Below are 18,080 nucleotides of genomic sequence, written 5' to 3'. Positions count from 1 at the left end.
ATTGTGGTGAAACTATGACAAATTCCAATTCAGAATTGTTACCATAGCTTGATAGAATTGCAGTTTTGGCATCTGTGCTACTTTTAATAGCAATACATTACTCACAAAGGGTGACTTTGTTCATTCTGACAATATGACTTTCATGAAGGCAGGATGTTTGCAGGGCTTTCATTTTATACTGCATTAGTTTGAGTTAGTACTAATAAACTGGCAACTGAGCGCACAATCAATTATTGGGTTTTCTTTGCTCGGTCAGTGCCATGTGTGCCAAAAGGAAATATCAGAAAAACAACCCACCAATGGCTCTACATTTGATGACGCAAAGTTCATCTGTTATTATCCTTTCCATAGTAACGCTTCCTTATTACTGTTTTCTAAGAAAACTGTGGTGATAAAATGGATGTACAGATATTTTCTCCCTAGGAGTGAGTCAATACCACAAAATTACACTGTTCAGACTACACTCTCACTCACAAAACTATTGTCCTCTCATGCACACAGTCTTAAGAAACACTAAAAAACAAACTAAAAAATACAGCTGACAACCTGGAGCTCATTTTTCCAAACCAAAAACAAACAAGTTCCTGTTTTTCAACTTACCTGGACTCCCTCCATCTATAAGCCCCACCCTGATGAACTCCTACGACCGGCTAGCAGAGGATTTAACCAAGTTGCCCAAGCATTATCTAAACACACACTGCTTCTGTCACCGAGGTTTAAAGGCTGTGAAACCTCAGTGGGTCATGTTATGCAACCCGCTGCCCGTGTTGAGCAGACTGAGAGAATTGACTGTACGGTCCAGAGAAAAAGTAGGATGATGTGATAAGTAGGAAAAGAAAAAACATATTCAAGTCCCCACATCCTGATGAAATGCCCTTCGAAGCTGAACTCTCACCTCCTTGTGAAGGAAGATGAGCAAAATAATCGGACAGACCAGTTCACTTAGGGTGATCCATTTGTGATCAGATAAGCCAAGATGCATGTTAATGCCAGGTGTAAACAGGGCCTGAGACTTGTTATGCCTGTTCTAATTACACCCAAAATAGAAAGAGAAAGTACACTATCCACTCTTTGAATTTGTGGTTTCAACAAAGTAACATATTTTGGGATGTTGAAATGATCAGTGACAATAAAAAGTGACTAGACAGAAAATTAACCCTGTTTCTGAGGCAGAGGCAGCAACTGTTTGAAACAGCTGTCATGTCATTACTTACTAGTTTCTCCATTTTATCTGTTGCTGCTTTCACTCAACCTGCATCACACAGCACTTTGTGTAATTTAAAAAGAACAGGAAACCTTGTCTATAAAGGTGACCTGCATCAATTTGCCTTATTGCTCCTGTCTTACAGTTCTCCAATCCTGAAGGGGCATCAGCCCTGACCATTTTATGCTGCAAAACCAAAAACACATTGCTGCCAGACCAACCTCTCTCTACCCTTCCCGCCTCAACTCCACTGCATGTGGCATGCCAGTTGCTGAATTGCACAGTTTGCTAAACGAAGCGAGGTGGGGGTTTGGGAGGCACAAAGACTCTTTTGTTCTGCAGGGCAAGTCTAGAAGATTTTTTAAGCAAAACCAATTTCTAGTGGTTGCATGTTAAGGAGACAAGCAATGTGAGGCTTGCTCTGCTGGGAAATAATGTTGGGAAGGACACACTCTCCTACCTGCATTCCTCAGCTCCATGTCGGTGAGGGACCCAGGTACATGGACCTACACACAGTTTTGGAGAAGAGTGAAGACGAGCACTGTATTTTTCTTTGTCATCAAAATCGTCTAAACTTATCTTCCTCTGCCACTTTGCTGCTATGACAAGGTCAGCGTTCTGTCATCTTAAAAATAAGACAAGAAAAAGAGATTCGATGTCCAAATCATTCTTAGAAATAAATATAACGTGCTTTTATCACCACTAAGACAGACTACTGCAATCGGTTTATTCTTAGTTTACCCAATAAGGCAGTGTTCAGACTGATATTTATTTAGCACTGCTTGGTAAAAGTCCTCATTGATTTCGATGAGACTGTGCTAACACAGTGTGTATGGCAGATCAGGGGGCCCCAGCAAAAACATGGATCAAGATCAAGTTGGCCAATTAAAAATATGTAAGAGCACATTCCTGGTAGATTACTGTGTAACATTAATGCTATATTTTCGCTATTTACCTCACAATCCTGCAACAGATGATACAATTATTCCACAATGACACCTCTCCAGGTAGTCCTTCCTCCTAGCATTATAAACTGCTCAACAGGGTTTTAGTGTAATAAGTCTTCAGCCTCATGGATCTATTAATAGGGATGCACTGATGCTATTCCATGTGGACACACAGAGGACAGTAACTGACAGTAAATAACATGTTGAGGTTGATGCATTGTAGTTACATAATTTCATCACCTTTCAGAGAAATCAGATAGTTGGGTATTGGGTGAGAAAACATTGACTCGGTGGATTCATATCTTTAAACTAGGCTTCTGGATTGAATTTAATTGTCTCGCCGGTTTTTCTGGGGATTAAAATAAATAAAGTATATCTTCTTCTTCTTCTTCTTCTTATCTTCTTTTGGTCTGAACAACCAATGAAAAGAACAGCGGCAACAAATGCATACTGATCAAACACTTTGCACCTACTCATGTCTCGTGTCTGGTTTGCCCACACCGTAGTCTTTGAATTGAACTACACACAGCGTATCATGCAAAAAGACATTGCTAAATGACAAAAACACACACACACAAAAAATGTTTTCACAACTAAATGGTCTTGATACACAGAAGCCGAAGTCCCATTTCCCTTTTCAAGCCAGTGTTCCACAAGCCTCAGCTAGACAAGAGTTTTCAAATTCATCTTTCTAAAAAGATGAAACATGACACTGAGGCTTTCTGGCTACTCTTGTACTAGACAGCAGTAGGTAGTGATTGTTTGTTAGCATTCACTGCTTCAAAAAAGCAAAAACGCACCAGCATTGCTTCTGTCTGCTCACCCCAGGAGACACTGTCGTGGTCTGATTTGATTATTCTGGAAAAGAATACTGCCAACAGCATGACAAAATTCATCTCATCTTATTTTCAGTTTCCCTGCAGGCCGGATATCAGAAACAGGCCTACTCTGCTATTATCAGAGGCTTCAGAAAGAGACGGTTGTTCTTTCAAAGCATAAAAGACAAAGCAAATAAGCCGTCTCACTTTAACCATTGAGCTTCTCTGCTTTTGCAAGAAACATGACACCAAGTAAGTAAGAGCTCTTTGATGCTACCAGAACATTCTTTAGGTGGAGTCACAGTTGAATCCACGACAATACCCATAGATACCCAGTGTACACAAACACACGGAATATCTAAGATTCTTTGGCCAGAGGTATGACTCATCGTGTCAGGTAATCAAATAAGATGACGCTGCAACAACAACTTTAGTCTCCAAGGCCATGACTCAATACCCTCCACCCTGTTTGGCAGAGAAACGGCTATCAGGACCAGTGGGGGAGACTGGGGAGCAGGCAGATAACCTGACACCTGCTGAGATGCAGATATTGGCTGTCAGAGAGGAGAACAGAGGAAATTAGGTGCTTTAAGTGCTGCAGTGTCAGTAGTGATATAAGGTGACCCAAAAACATGAGATAATATTGAACATGAATGACGGAATACAATCCATGATAGGTGATGTTACACTGCCAGGTGTAACAGACAATGTTAACATCACCCTGAACAGTGACCCTCAAGACCCTGAAGCAGCATGAGTGTGACAGTTTTGCTAGCAGGTATTCACAAGGGTAGTTGGTAAACTACTGCAGCAGGTGAGCTAAAGGCTAACATGCTTGCCAACCTAGTGCTAGTAAGTCACAATAGTTCGCTGAGCCTCTTCCTGTTTTCTGGCATCCAGCAGAGTTACTGAAAAGTAAAAGAGGGAAAAAACCTCTCAGAGCGACTTACTCCTGTCTCAAAAGTCTGCAAACAATGCCTTTTTATGGAGCATTTTATATACTGAGAAGGTTAAATAAAAGTGAATGGAGCTCCCTCCATTTTGGACTCTATAGGTCTCCATTACCTCAAAAGTCAGCTCTGTCAAGAAGGTTTGCTATTGGTCAAAAGCGCAAATTTGTTGAAGTCAATGTGACAGATTCACAGAGATTTACTTCAAATCCACTTTTGCAGTTTTAAACGATGGTGCGAACATGCCTTAAAGCTAGGGTAAGTCAGAAAGTCAGAGGTCGGAGCTGGGAATGATGTCACACCCGAGTTTACGGTGTTCCAGTTTACAAGTTGGAAAACCAACCAACCAACATCAGCCGTTGTTTACAAATAGCCAGGTTAGCCATTGTTGCACCGGTTGATAAAAAAAAAAGCATTGTGCGGTAATTACTCATACTAAACACTGTAGCAACACGTCCACAGACAGCTGTTGAACAGCACTGTTTGCGAAAATTTCTATGAGACACAAGTACACAGAAGGGCTAATAAACAGTATAAACTACAGCTTTCACGAACTGTTGATACTCGGAGCAGCCATCTTTTTGACTTTCCAAGTCGGAAATCTGACTTAAGGGGGCATTCACTTTGGGACTTTGAACTCGAAAAATCCGAATTCCCATGTCAAATGGAACGCACCATAAGTAAGGCCAAACATTTCATTTGGTCTGAATTAAATGATTGGCTGTGCTTGAACATGTGTTTTGTGGGAGTGGCTTTAAAGGAAGGCCGGGGGGGGAGGGAGTAGGATTTTTCCAGTTGATACTTTCAAAATCTAGCTGGCTCTTGCTAGTTTCTCCAACATTACGTGTCCCAGCTTTAAGTCATCCCTGTGATTGCTGCAACAAAAGATAAAATGATTGCCACTGTTAAAACTTTCCAAAGATGTAACATCCTTCCTCACATTGTTATAAATAGTATACTGCACTGTCTGATAAATCTTCAAACTCATTGACCTATTGCTCAAACTGGACTGTCTGGATCATATTTCATGTCCTTACCAGTAATTGACACAACACACCCCCACCAGAGCTCCCCCTTGTAATATTTTAATGCAGGGCTGTTCTGAATTCCCAGTAACATTGTAATTAAAAAAATAAAGATTGAAATAAAGATTATAGAGATTAGTACCTTCCTAAGATTCCAGACAGTCTGGAAGGTTGCACATGACTGGTCATACACCATCCAGATCAACATTGCGATGTGTCAAAACCATGTCAGCAGTCAGCAGTATTATTGAATGAGCCAACAAGTAAGTCAGACACTGGCCACCTTTGGTGATAAGGCGTCTCTATCAGGCATACTACACTCAAAGGGTGCCAAAGTCATGCTTTTTTAAAAAGTGGTTTTAACCCAGTTATCTATTGTAAAACTATGGAAATATGACATAATGAATGTTTCCATTCCATCAACATTTGCTTTTGTCCATAAGCTGTGGACTTAAAAACCTTCATTGTCTCATTGCTTCTGTGGTTGCATTACAGATTATGTTGTAAAGCAAATACTGTGGCAGTGAGAGCATTTAACTTGCTCAAAAATAACTTTACTACTACCACCACTACTTGAAAACCAAATAAAAGCATCATATTCCCTGCATTGCAGAAAACTGTGTGCTAGTTACATTATAAATTATAGCTCATGATAGCTCTCTTCTCTTCAGCCTTCAGCAGTTCTGCCTGAATTCCTTATGAAATGAAATGTACATGACAAACGTATTTTAGCTGCTGTAAATAAGAAAGACATCTTAAAGGGTCCTCAACCTCACCTAATGGGACTCCCCTGGTTAAATACATAATACCATACGTTTATCACAATCAGAATCAGAAATACTTTATTGATCCCCAAGGGGAAATTCTGTGTTACAGTTGCGCACATTGCAAGACAAAAGGAATATAAATAAGATAGTGGTATATAAAGAAATATATAAATATCAGAGTAAAAATATAAAATAAAGAAAAAATATAAAGGAGTGTGGATATGTACAATATTCATATAGTTAAAGGAAATGTTATGGTGAACAGTAATAATGATAAATAGTAGCAGCAGAGAGTATTGCAAGTATTTAAGCAGGTGTTATTGCACAAAACAGATGATAATGTCCAGTTTAAAACTAACGTCTAAGTGTCCGTGTGTCAGACACTTAGAGGGGAGTTATAAAGTTTGATGGCCACAGGCAGGAATGACTTCCTGTGGCGCTTATGCGCTGCTGTGAAAAAAGGTCTACTCTTGATTTTGGTTTTCATTGTTAAGCTGCTAAAGCAAACAAAAGGCTGAATAAAGGCAGAGCATTCTCCAGCTTCTTTCTGTCAAATGAGATGTTATAGGCAATTAGAGAGGCATGCTGTACGTGCATGATGTACATAACTCACAACTGACAAGTTTTCTATAAAATAAGTATGCTGTTTTCTATAAAGTGTACTGAGGCCTATGAGACTGAACTATAAATAAATTAAGTACTTTACAAGCAGGTGTCTGCACCCTTTGTGATAACGCTTGTCTGCATGCTGATGTTTTTTTAACTCAGCTTAGACGATCAAAATAAGACTTCCGAAGCCTGCCTTAGATTGTCGGGACACTGACCTCGAACCTGGGATTTCCACTGCATGTCACATTCACCTCATTCACACACTGATGGCACAGCATTCAGGAGCAATTCGGGGTTCAGTATCTTACCCAATGACACTATACCATGCAGAGTGGTGCATTAAGAGAGTTCACAATCACAGCACAGACTGCGTATGCTGAGATGATACTGCTGTCAGGCAAGGAGAAAGAGAACGACAGAGTACTTGATCTGCTTTGCTACTGTATCTTGATAAAGGATGCTAGTTCTCTTGGGAATATACTTTTAGACACTGAGAGGTAACAGCTCGGTGTCAGTGCTTTTCAGTAGCTGTGCTGTGTCTCTGACCCTTGTTCCCTTTTTGACTGGTTGGCTGCAATGCTGGTGATTCAGGAATTTGAGGGATCATACCTACATGTCTTTGTATACCTTAGTCTGTTTACTACTAATTGTGTATACTTTACATTACTTCTAATCATTTTGAAAGCACGCCATTGTGCTTTAGGGGAATTCTGGAATGTGTTTTTTTACGACAGCTGTTATTTTCTACTCTTTTCTGTGCAGTGAGTGACTGTGGAGCAGAAGGACACACACACACCACCCACTACATCCGCACACACTTGAAGTATGACTTAACAAAGAGGAACATCTGGCCATCTGTAGAATAGTACAACTAAGGGTGAAATGTATTTGTGCAGTGTAGCTCGAGGTCATGAGAATATTCCTATAAGTTAAACTGCAACAAGTTAGCTCAGTATTGCTGGGGCTGTTTACACTGTAACTGACAGTGTCAGAATCATATGGCCCATAGCGTCCCACCAGGTGTACCAGTTATACTAGATACCAGAGATCCTTACATAGGCCCATGGGCCTGTCAAGGGGACCACATATTTTCTCTATTTGCAGTATCTGAGAGGACGTTTGTTTGAATGTATATGACATGACGAGATGGCACTGAGGTTGATATTACAAAAGGTTTTCACATCTAAAACATGAGAATGACATAAATCAGATGAAGCAATCCCAACACTCCCTCTGAGAAGAGAAAGAGTTTCTTATCATTCTCGTCGTGCTTCTTTAGAGCTGCACGATTTGGAGAAAAAGTCATACTGCGATTTGCGATTGTGATTCGCTTTTTTTGAACAAATGATGCTATGAGTCTACTTGCTTAATTATCAAGGAATGCACGAAATACTGACATTTTGAAATGTGTATTTCTCAACAAAGTTAAACAATATGTATAACAATAACTAGTAAAACAGAACAAGGGGAGCGTGTTGCTCTACGGAGGAGGCAGCCAGAAGTGGCAAATATTGGCACGCTGGCACCGGCTCAATGAACATCTGTCTCATGCAGAGTCTCTATCCACAACCTGCAGGAGGAACTGTACATTCATTAGCTTTTCATATATTAGTATACTATTTTACCACTAGCTGAATATTATGTCCAGTTCCAGCTGTTTCATTTCTGTGGGTTGTTTTTATTTATTTAATCCTTGTGCAGGAAAAGGCTCTACATTGGTCTCTAATGTATTAATGCTAAGTACTAACTTGTCAGTAATCATATTGTTCAACATTTAATAATCTGCTGTAGCACGTCAAACTTTTTTTAATGTCCCGCCCCTTCCAGGCTGCGATTGGTTGGCTGATGTAAAGTGACTGACAGGCACGTCGGCTCTGTGAGAAGGTGAACATGTTGAACAACAAAAGGCAGCGATACAGCCAACGTTATATGTCCAGCGAGCCAAACCCAATCCTTCCCTATCTTGTCCCCGTGTTCTTCTGTCTGTTTTATTAAATCGCACACTTTTTGCGGTTATGTAATCGCACATGAAGACATCGCGATTGCGATTAGATTAATCATGCAGCCTTATTCTTCTTGTATGTGCTATTTCTAAAAGTAGCATCTCCACATTACAAGCAGGATCTTGAGAGTTTAACATGGTTGATTTAGAGAATAATTAAGCGTGAAGCTATAACTGTCTCTTTGTTTATTCACCAGCTTAACGCTGAATTCCATAACAGCACTCAGCGTCCTGATCTGCAGGTCCACCATGCACAGACAGTCAATGGAAAGTAGAGTTTTTAAGATTCCTTTATACAATACTGAGCAATTAAATGCAAGGAAATACCAAGATCCAGTAGTTCCATTAAAGGATAATGGTGCAAGGAAGCCCACTTAGCCCACAAGTGAGAGCTACATTTTCTAAATTGAATGTTTTCCTGAGAGGATGTCAGTTAACAAATTAAAATAGCATGAATTTTATTCTCACTACCAAAACTAACAGTAATTATCAGTGAAATGGGTAAATACAGCAGGTAGTCACAATATAAACCTTCAAAATGCTAAAGGAACTGTTGACATTTTGTTTTCTTTTACAAATAAATATGCTAATTTGCTTTCTTTCTGATATAATGATGCCACTTGCTTGACAAACAAGAGACCACTAACAACAACAAAGCCACAAGTTGTCATGCTACATGTTAATCTGTTCATTTGTTCACCTTGGACACAACCAGTTTCCCCAGTTTCCAGTCTTTATGCTAAGCTATGCTAACAACATCTTGACTCCAGCTCAGGACTCAAAGCACTGACATGAAATAGATATCTATCTGCTCATCTCAATCTCAGAAAGAAAGCAACACAGCATACTTCGCAAAATGTTTCCTTTCAAATGGAACACTGATCTAAGGCCTCAGAAACAAACAGGCTGAATAAAAAAGGCTGCAACTTACAGCGATTTCCCTGCAGGCAGACATCGATATTCCAGTGCCTTCTATTTGTTTAAGTGCATACTCCTTCTCATCATTCCTGTAGAGATAAAAAGAGAAAATGGGACTACCATTAGAAAATGGCAAATATTTTGTGAACCAGCGGCCTTCGCAACATCAACCTCAGGAACTCCGACTCCTATTTTGGCCTTTTGGGTTTTGGTATTAAAGCAGGAGGTGTTTTGGGAAGCAGAGAATTACTGCAGAGGGCATAAAAAAGCCTGTAAGGTTTCGACTGTCTCTGAGGAATCCATGTCATTAGAGATGGCCTTTGGCAGCAAAGAGCCGTCCATTCACTGCAGGAGTGCTGCTCTCCCCCGGGTCTGGATAACTGCCCTGCATGAATATCACCCTTGATGCAAAGACAGATGCTCAGGATTGAAACTATCCACCAGCTAAGGGCACAAATACGTTCCATGCAAGTACGTGAGTGCAAATAAGAACACACCAACACGCGACCCTGTTCTCAACAAGCGTATGCAGACATGTTTAGCTAGAGCCTCATCAAAATGGTTAGCCATGGCTGGAAAGTAGATCTTGTGTAGCTTGAAGCGTTCACATATCGCCTATTTGCGTGTCTGTTATTCGTTTTCACTTTCTGGCATTTGCAGGGTAGGATTTCCAGTGCATGAAAACCTGTTAATAAGTGAAATGTGAGACTGCAGGGCAGAGCTTCGTTCAGCAGACATTGATTATGAAGATATACAGTGTTCCAGTGTATGAACCAACCTGAGCAGACAGCAGTGGACAAAATGAGCACTAAAAGGAAACATATTCTATTTAAAACAGTGCAAAGAGGCATGATTAAAATGTAGACATAATCTGTGGACAGCATCCAATAATAATCTAATTCAGTGAGCAATTGCACAGATCAAACAGGCCCTCCTGGTCCTAAGATCAAACACACTTCAGCCTAATTTGCATTGGAGCTGGACATGGATTAACTGGAGCACTCAGTCATACATCTCTAATACTAATTGAGCTCCACAGATGCTCAAAACAGCACATTACATTTAATCGTTTGGTCTGTGAACAGAATTTCCTCGTATACATTTAGTCAATTCACAATAAAACAATTAATGCACTACTCTGTTACACAAAAGCAGATGAAAAAGTGAAAAGAAAACCACAGAACATGACATCTAAAGATGAATATGTGTTCATAAGTTTTAGCCTTTTAGTTTTTTCTTCATTCAGACTTAACATCAAATATCACTAGTTTCCTTCAGTCAATGGACAGCTCCTCCATATAATCCTCCAGGTATTTGAATTGGCATTTTTAAGTTTGCAGAGAAAAGGAGCTTTGCTCTCTTAAAGCCCTGACACGTAAATAAAAAACAAACTAATGCTGAAAAAGTCTGACGGCTGCTTTACCTCATGTTTTCTGTTAAAGTTGCATTTGAAATAAATTCCACCGCACTTACAACTACTACTAACTCACAAATTAAGTGTTTGGCCTTTAAAATGTATAAAATATAGCCATCAAAATTTCCTGAAGCCCTGGGAGACATCTTCAGACTGCTTGTTTTGTTGAACCCACAGTCCACTCCAATTCCAAAAAGTATTTGTATCCAATAATATAAAACAAGCAACTCCTCACATTTGAGTCTGCAGCCAGGAAATGTAACGTATGCTTGAGAAATTATTTAATGGATCATCAAAACAGTTACCCATTAATTTTCTGACCATCAACTAATCAATTAGTCAACTAATTGTTCCAGCTTATGAACACATTGCAAAGATAACAACAGACAGGAAATCACTCCCAAAAAGAGAGATTAATAACAAACCAACCATTTTCATGTCGCTGTGAATCTAAACATAAGCCCAGAAAATGTCTCATCTAGCACTGTAAAGTTTTGCTTATTTTGCTTTTGCATTTTCAGCCTGAAATCACTGATTACCAACGATAAACGGCCAATCAGAGACCTCTCTCTCTTGCTCTCTGAGTGCCCCCGATGCCAAGTAAACATGCCGGAACAGCTGCTCATAGATCCAACAGGACACTGCACTGTATTGCTGGTTAGTGTGTGCCAGCAATGCCAGCACAGGCCTCTGCCATTACACCACAGCGGCTTGCACACAGTCCCATCATGTCTCTCTCCAAATGTGGAACACTGTGGAGGCACAGTATTGTTTGTTTCCAACACACAAAAAAGGAAAAATACATCTTTGAACCCGCATGTCACTGTTTTGTTTTTTTCAGATAACAACTACTCTCCTGATAAAAGTGCAACTATGATAGCGTAGCTTACAGTATACTATACTGGCTGAAGTTACCATGTTCATTTCTGCAGCAGAGAGATGCACACCCTGGTGGTTTCGGCCACACTGCTGTCATCCTGGCTCCTACATTGACACAATTCCAGATTGTATGCACATGGAGATTGCCCACCTACTTGCCTGAAACACTGCAAATACATTGTCACACCTATACTTCCCTTTTTCCTGCCAGCTTGGATAAACTTGCTAAAGCGGCATCTCCCCTAAGGTGTGAGACACATTAGAAATGTGTGGTATCTCAGATTGTTCTGCAAAGAAATTAGGATTATTCATTTCCAGAAAAGTTTGCACTGCAGACAGAAAGTAGTTTGCTGCCTTTCAGTTTCCACTTCAATAACCCTTACAGGTTAAGTTCACTAGGAACATGTGATGCCCTCCATCCCCAGGGCCTTGCCTGCCGGCCTCTCAGAATACAATCCAGGCTAGAGTGCAGGCTGACTGACACAACTCTCCAGATTCCACTTATAGTTGTATAGTTTATGTTTCCAAAGACAGAAAAACCACAGTATTACATATTACATGCTGTAGTATTGTATCCCAGTATTTTGGTGAAGCAATTTAGCTGTCAGTCAGGATGCAGTTGGAGTAAATCCTGCTTTCCTATTGTGAAGAGATGTACATGAACACATACAGTGAGGAAAATAAGTATTTGAACACCCTGCTATTTTGCAAGTTCTCCCACTTAGAAATCATGGAGGGGTCTGAAATTGTCATCGTAGGTTCATGTCCACTGTGAGAGACATAATCTAAAAAAAAAATCCAGAAATCACAATGTATGATTTTTAAACTATTTATTTGTATATTTGTATCCAGCTGCAAATAAGTATTTGAACACCTGTCTATCAGCTAGAATTCTGACTCTCAAAGACCTGTTAGTCTGCCTTCAAAATGTCCACCTCCACTCCATTTATTATCCTAAATTAGATGCACCTGTTTGAGGTCGTTAGCTGCATAAAGACACCTGTCCACCCCATACAATCAGTAAGAATCCAACTACTAACATGGCCAAGACCAAAGAGCTGTCCAAAGACACTAGAGACAAAATTGTACACCTCCACAAGGCTGGAAAGGGCTACGGGAAATTGCCAAGCAGCTTGGTGAAAAAAGGTCCACTGTTGGAGCAATTATTAGAACATGGAAGAAGCTAAACATGACTGTCAATCTCCCTCGGACTGGGGCTCCATGCAAGATCTCACCTCGTGGGGTCTCAATGATCCTAAGAAAGGTGAGAAATCAGCCCGGAACTACACGGGAGGAGCTGGTCAATGACCTGAAAAGAGCTGGGACCACCGTTTCCAAGGTTACTGTTGGTAATACACTAAGACGTCATGGTTTGAAATCACGCATGGCACGGAAGGTTCCCCTGCTTAAACCAGCACATGTCAAGGCCCGTCTTCAGTTTGCCAATGACCATTTGGATGATCCTGAGGAGTCATGGGAGAAAGTCATGTGGTCAGATGAGACCAAAATAGAACTTTTTGGTCATAATTCCACTAACCGTGTTTGGAGGAAGAAGAATGATGAGCACCATCCCAAGAACACCATCCCTACTGTGAAGCATGGGGGTGGTAGCATCATGCTTTGGGGGTGTTTTTCTGCACATGGGACAGGGCGACTGCACTGTATTAAGGAGAGGATGACCGGGGCCATGTATTGCGAGATTTTGGGGAACAACCTCCTTCCCTCAGTTGGAGCATTGAAGATGGGTCGAGGCCGGGTCTTCCAACATGACAATGACCCGAAGCACACAGCCAGGATAACCAAGGAGTTTCTCTGTAAGAAGCATATCAAGGTTCTGGCGTGGCCTAGCCAGTCTCCAGACCTAAACCCAATAGAGAATCTTTGGAGGGAGCTCAAACTCTGTGTTTCTCAGCGACAGCCCAGAAACCTGACTGATCTAGAGAAGATCTGTGTAGAGGAGTGGGCCAAAATCCCTCCTGCAGTGTGTGCAAACCTGGTGAAAAACTACAGGAAACGTTTGACCTCTGTAATTGCAAACAAAGGCTACTGTACCAAATATTCAAATACTTATTTGCAGCTGTATCATACAAATAGTTAAAAAATCATACATTGTGATTTCTGGAATATTTTTTTTTAGATTATGTCTCTCACAGTGGACATGCACCTACGATGACAATTTCAGACCCCTCCATGATTTCTAAGTGGGAGAACTTGCAAAATAGCAGGGTGTTCAAATACTTATTTTCCTCACTGTATGCACAACTCTTAGAGGTGACATACTGACATAGTCACTTAAAATTCTCTTGATGGATTGTGGAGCTGAAATAAAAACAACGCTACACTGCTTGGTTCACTTGGATTTGGATTTGTTATGGCAGTACAGGTGTAACGAGTAACTCTGCACTGCAGTTAGTTAGTCAGAACTGAGCCATTGTTAATGTCATCAGTTGCACCTGTCCTTTAAATTATTTTATAAGACAACATAACACCACCAATGCACCGGGCTATTCTTGTCACAAATTAATACCCACAATAGCCCGGGTACAAAACATGAAGGAGTAGAGCACTCCGGTGTGTATTAGCACTTTATTTTTAGAAAAGTATAGTTTAGTTTTTATTTTATTATCATGCCAAATATTTGGCCAGCCCCATATGGGATTACAGTTCACTGCTATTTTATACATTTTCTGGTAATACATATACAAAAACAACAACAACAAAAATGACCACATTATAAAGTACTTCTAAAAAGTACACCTGCATGAAAATGAATGGCTGGCCTACCCGCCTGTCTACCTGCGTGCATTCTGCCCGTGCACTCACTGGAAGTGAACATGAGTTTTGGGGAGGGAGGGAGGCCTGATGGTCGCTTGCTAGTTTCTCCAATGTTACCTACTCAAGTCCCTGTGCTTCAGTACACTCTTGATCTTTTCTCTTAAGTCTCCACTTGATATAAGATTTGGCCTGCTCTGAGAGCACCAGACTGGCCTGATTGCTTGTGAGCCAGTTGAAGCACGCTTAACCTCTTCCTTCATCTGAATATTTTAGCCACTGTATTTCTTCAGTAATTTGATCAGTATTTTTTAAGAAAGCCCTTAGGTACGCTATATACAGTGTATCCCCTGAACAAAATCTATAAAACCTTAAAAGAGGTTATTACCTCACAGCATTAAATAAGCTCTCCTGTGTTACTGCTGCAGAAATGACTGCCATTGACCTGCATCACCCTTTTGACCTCACCTCAAATCTTTATCATCTAGCCTAGTGAATACAATAAGACACTGCAGGCAGCCTTGACTGGGCTTTACTTCTCAGTGAGTCACAACCTTCATGGTTGTAACTTTAATCGCATCTGGTCACATCTGTCACATCTAGCTAATACCAGACCCCTGCAACAGTCCCTAAGGCTTGTGCAAATTTCTATTATATATTCTAGAGGATTTATCAAATTGTGTTATTACAATTTTATCTCAACAATGACTTGCTGTATTATTGCAATTTTATAAAAAACATTTACTAAGGCACACTACTGAATGTGAAACAATCACATCTGGTCATCTGCAGTCACATCTGCCTCATACCTGATCTCTGTAACATTCTTTTGAGGCGTGCAAATGTTGTTTTTGAAGGTTATTAAATTGAAATATTGCAATGCCATATCAACAGTGATATACTGTATTATTAAAATGTTATATCAATGACAAAGTATTTCATGTGGATTGGTCACATACCTGATCCCTGTAATGAGGTCATTAGAGGCACTAATGTTGATATAGAATGTGGGATCAATACATCACTGCTTCATACCTCTTGCTTTGTTTTACAAGCAGCCAAAAAAAACAACAACTAAGATATACAATTTAAATTATGAAAGGAAGAATAGAAAACAAGTAGCCATGCACTAGAGCACTTCTTGCATTCAATTTACTTTCCAACCTTTCAGCTCAGAGTGATTAACCTAACTTTGGTGATCTTACACATTTTAGAATAAAACAAATTTCACTATTAAAATAAAATGACGAGTATTTTTGTCAACAGGGTCTGTGCCAATTCTGGCAAAAATAGGCACCCTGCTACAACAGAAATGTGACAGCATATTTGTCCATCTTCCTGTCCCTGTTATACATTTTATTCACACGTGCATTGCACTGCCACATGCTTGACAGTATCAATGTAAAGAGTAATAGCAAACAGATTACATTCAACTGCCAGTCTAAAAAAAAGTTTGGCAGCGCATAATGTTAAAAATGGGAGGAGGGAGCAGCTGGGCCGAGAAAAGACGCTGAAATGTCACTATCACGTTGAATGACGATCCCAGCGCTCTCCAGTGCGTTTACAAACGGTACGTTCAGAACAAGTCCTCTTCGTTGCCGCCGTAAAGACGAGACTTGTCAAAAAAATAACCGCTGCTTTACCGTGTTGTTTTTCGGGGGGTTGGCGAAGAGGAGGAGGAAAGGGAGGAGGGGGACCGTTGATGAGTGAGTGAGTGCGTTACATGAAAACAAAAACACAGAGACACGGGTTATCGCAACGGGGAGGTTCAAATCTAATGCCCCGTTCAACACATAACCGAGGTGTGTGTCCACAAAATGCACCCTGCAGTCAGCTTTCAGTCAGTAGAAACAATAACATTCACGGTTATCTTACCCGTCTTTGCGCTTAGCTTTATAAACGTGCCCGTAGGTGCCTCGACCCACTTTGCAACCTTCATATTCGAACAGATCTTCTACTCTCTCCCTCTCGGCCGCCAGCTTTGTTTTGAAGTCGTAATCCATTTTAACCCATAAATACGTCTTAATTTACAATAAAATAAAATATTAATTATTACATGCATTAATTAAATAATCTGGTCGTTTTATTCCCCCACCATTTCCTTGTTTGGGATTTTGGTCTGCTCCGCTTAATGTTCACTGGCTCGTTGACGTTTCTAATTGGCGCGCAGGGCTCTCTGGGTAAGGTAGTTCTTCTGAGCAGGCGCCGCAGTTCGCAAGCTGGCAAACGGTGATATTGGAAACTACAACCCGCGTTTCTCTCTGCGGTTTGTTGCACTTCGCGTACTCATGAACGCTCTTCAAACATGCAGGCATCGGTGGTTTGGATTTCATGGTCCAGTGTATAAACACCTTTTTTTTTTAGTCTTTATACATTCTTTTTTTTATATCACTGAGCTGTTAATTACATAGCATATATGCCAATTATTATTAAGGTAGTGCAAAAAAAGGCTAAATTAGGTCTTTACAGAAAATAGAAATTAATGAATTAGTTTATTTTCAGATAAGGTCAAAACAACACATTATTATTATTATTATTATTATTATTACTACAGTAATTTCCAACGCAGGATCTAAATCAAATGCTTGCTATGTCATTATTTTAATGGTTGCTAAATGCAGTTACTTATTGACTTGTGCAGTTATAATGTACAATGTAATGTTTATAAAATGCAGTCCTTTAACTGCAGTTAATTCATTTTTTGAGTCAACATTGTGTAGTTGTTTGTGTAAGAACAATAAATGAATGCATTATTACGATTGTTTGTAGCGAGAATTTAATGTACAGACATGTAATCCATATGAACAGAAGCACTTAGTTCACATAGAAATTTGCCTAAGCATATTGGAGCTCTAAATTGCAATGTTTATGTGATACATAGATAAAATATAACCACATTTTAAAATAGGGTCGCAGATTAACATAATTTACTGTCATACTATTATAATGTAGCCTAAGTCTAAAATGCAGGGGTGTAGGAGCGACTTTGAACCTGGGGGGGACGCTGAAATGCTAGGGGGGTTCGGGGCCTGCCATATGAGAACGTTCTGATTATGTCCTCTTTGTAACATTGTTATGTGACTATAAAATGGGGTAGCTGTGCCTCAGGATGTAGAGCGGGTTGCCCGTTAATCAAAAGATTGGTGGTTCAATCCCCCAGTTCAATTCAGTGTATGAATGTGTGTGAATGGTCAATTTTATGTAGTGTAAAAGCGCCTTGAGTGGTTGCATAAAATAACCATTCGGCTATAGAACTTCCCCCTAAAGTCATAAGAGGAATGTGGAACTGCAGCACTTTCATTACCAAAAGAGGGCATTTCAGGTATGTCCCTAATGTTTGTCACCTTTAGGGAAAGTTATGCATGCAACACAGAATGGATATTAAACAACGTAAGAGAAGGTTTAGAGTCTGTTGTACACTCTCTCTCTATTCATCCCAATAATGATTGTTTGCCGAATAGCCTAAAGAACAGCTGAGTGAAAGCCAATATTAGTTACACCTGTGACATTCTGTTTGGACGACAGTAATCGCTATAAAACAAATAGCAACCATGTTAACTGGAAAAAAGAAACAGGTTGATTTCCATCGAAATTAAAAGTAGATTAGGCTACTGGCCCAAAGAAACTACTGGAGTGAAGAGTAAAAATATAGTTATAATAAAGGAACGTGAAAAGTGACCAACAATTTTGTTATTTTATTTTACAAATTTGCGTTGCTTTTAACAAGTTAGGCTACTACCCACCCAAGCTGCAGGAATCATCACTGCTGTCTTTA

General features: G+C 40.0%; 1 protein-coding gene across 2 annotated transcripts in view; it reads right to left on the bottom strand.

Annotated features, from left to right (window-relative positions):
- cdk19 (cyclin-dependent kinase 19) overlaps positions 1–16,771 on the bottom strand; it is a 66,898-nt gene extending 50,127 nt beyond the window's left edge. Inside the window, exons 1-2 of one of the 2 annotated variants that reach the window (XM_038726718.1) lie at positions 16,181–16,771; positions 9,254–9,329 (exon numbers count right to left, since the gene is read on the bottom strand). In XM_038726718.1, coding sequence (XP_038582646.1) covers positions 9,254–9,329; positions 16,181–16,308 — 204 coding nt within the window. In that variant the 5' untranslated portion in view covers positions 16,309–16,771. Of the gene's footprint in view, positions 1–600; positions 812–9,253; positions 9,330–16,180 lie in introns of those variants that run through there. The other variant, XM_038726719.1, reaches the window with a different exon arrangement.
- Between the last annotated feature and the right edge of the window lie 1,309 nt (positions 16,772–18,080).

Source organism: Micropterus salmoides, unplaced genomic scaffold (genome assembly GCF_014851395.1).
Source record: "Micropterus salmoides isolate LMB-PRFRI ecotype aquatic unplaced genomic scaffold, ASM1485139v1 Ms_hic_scaffold_18, whole genome shotgun sequence".
Lineage (NCBI taxonomy): Eukaryota > Metazoa > Chordata > Actinopteri > Centrarchiformes > Centrarchidae > Micropterus > Micropterus salmoides.
This window is presented reverse-complemented; position numbering and strand designations above follow the sequence as displayed.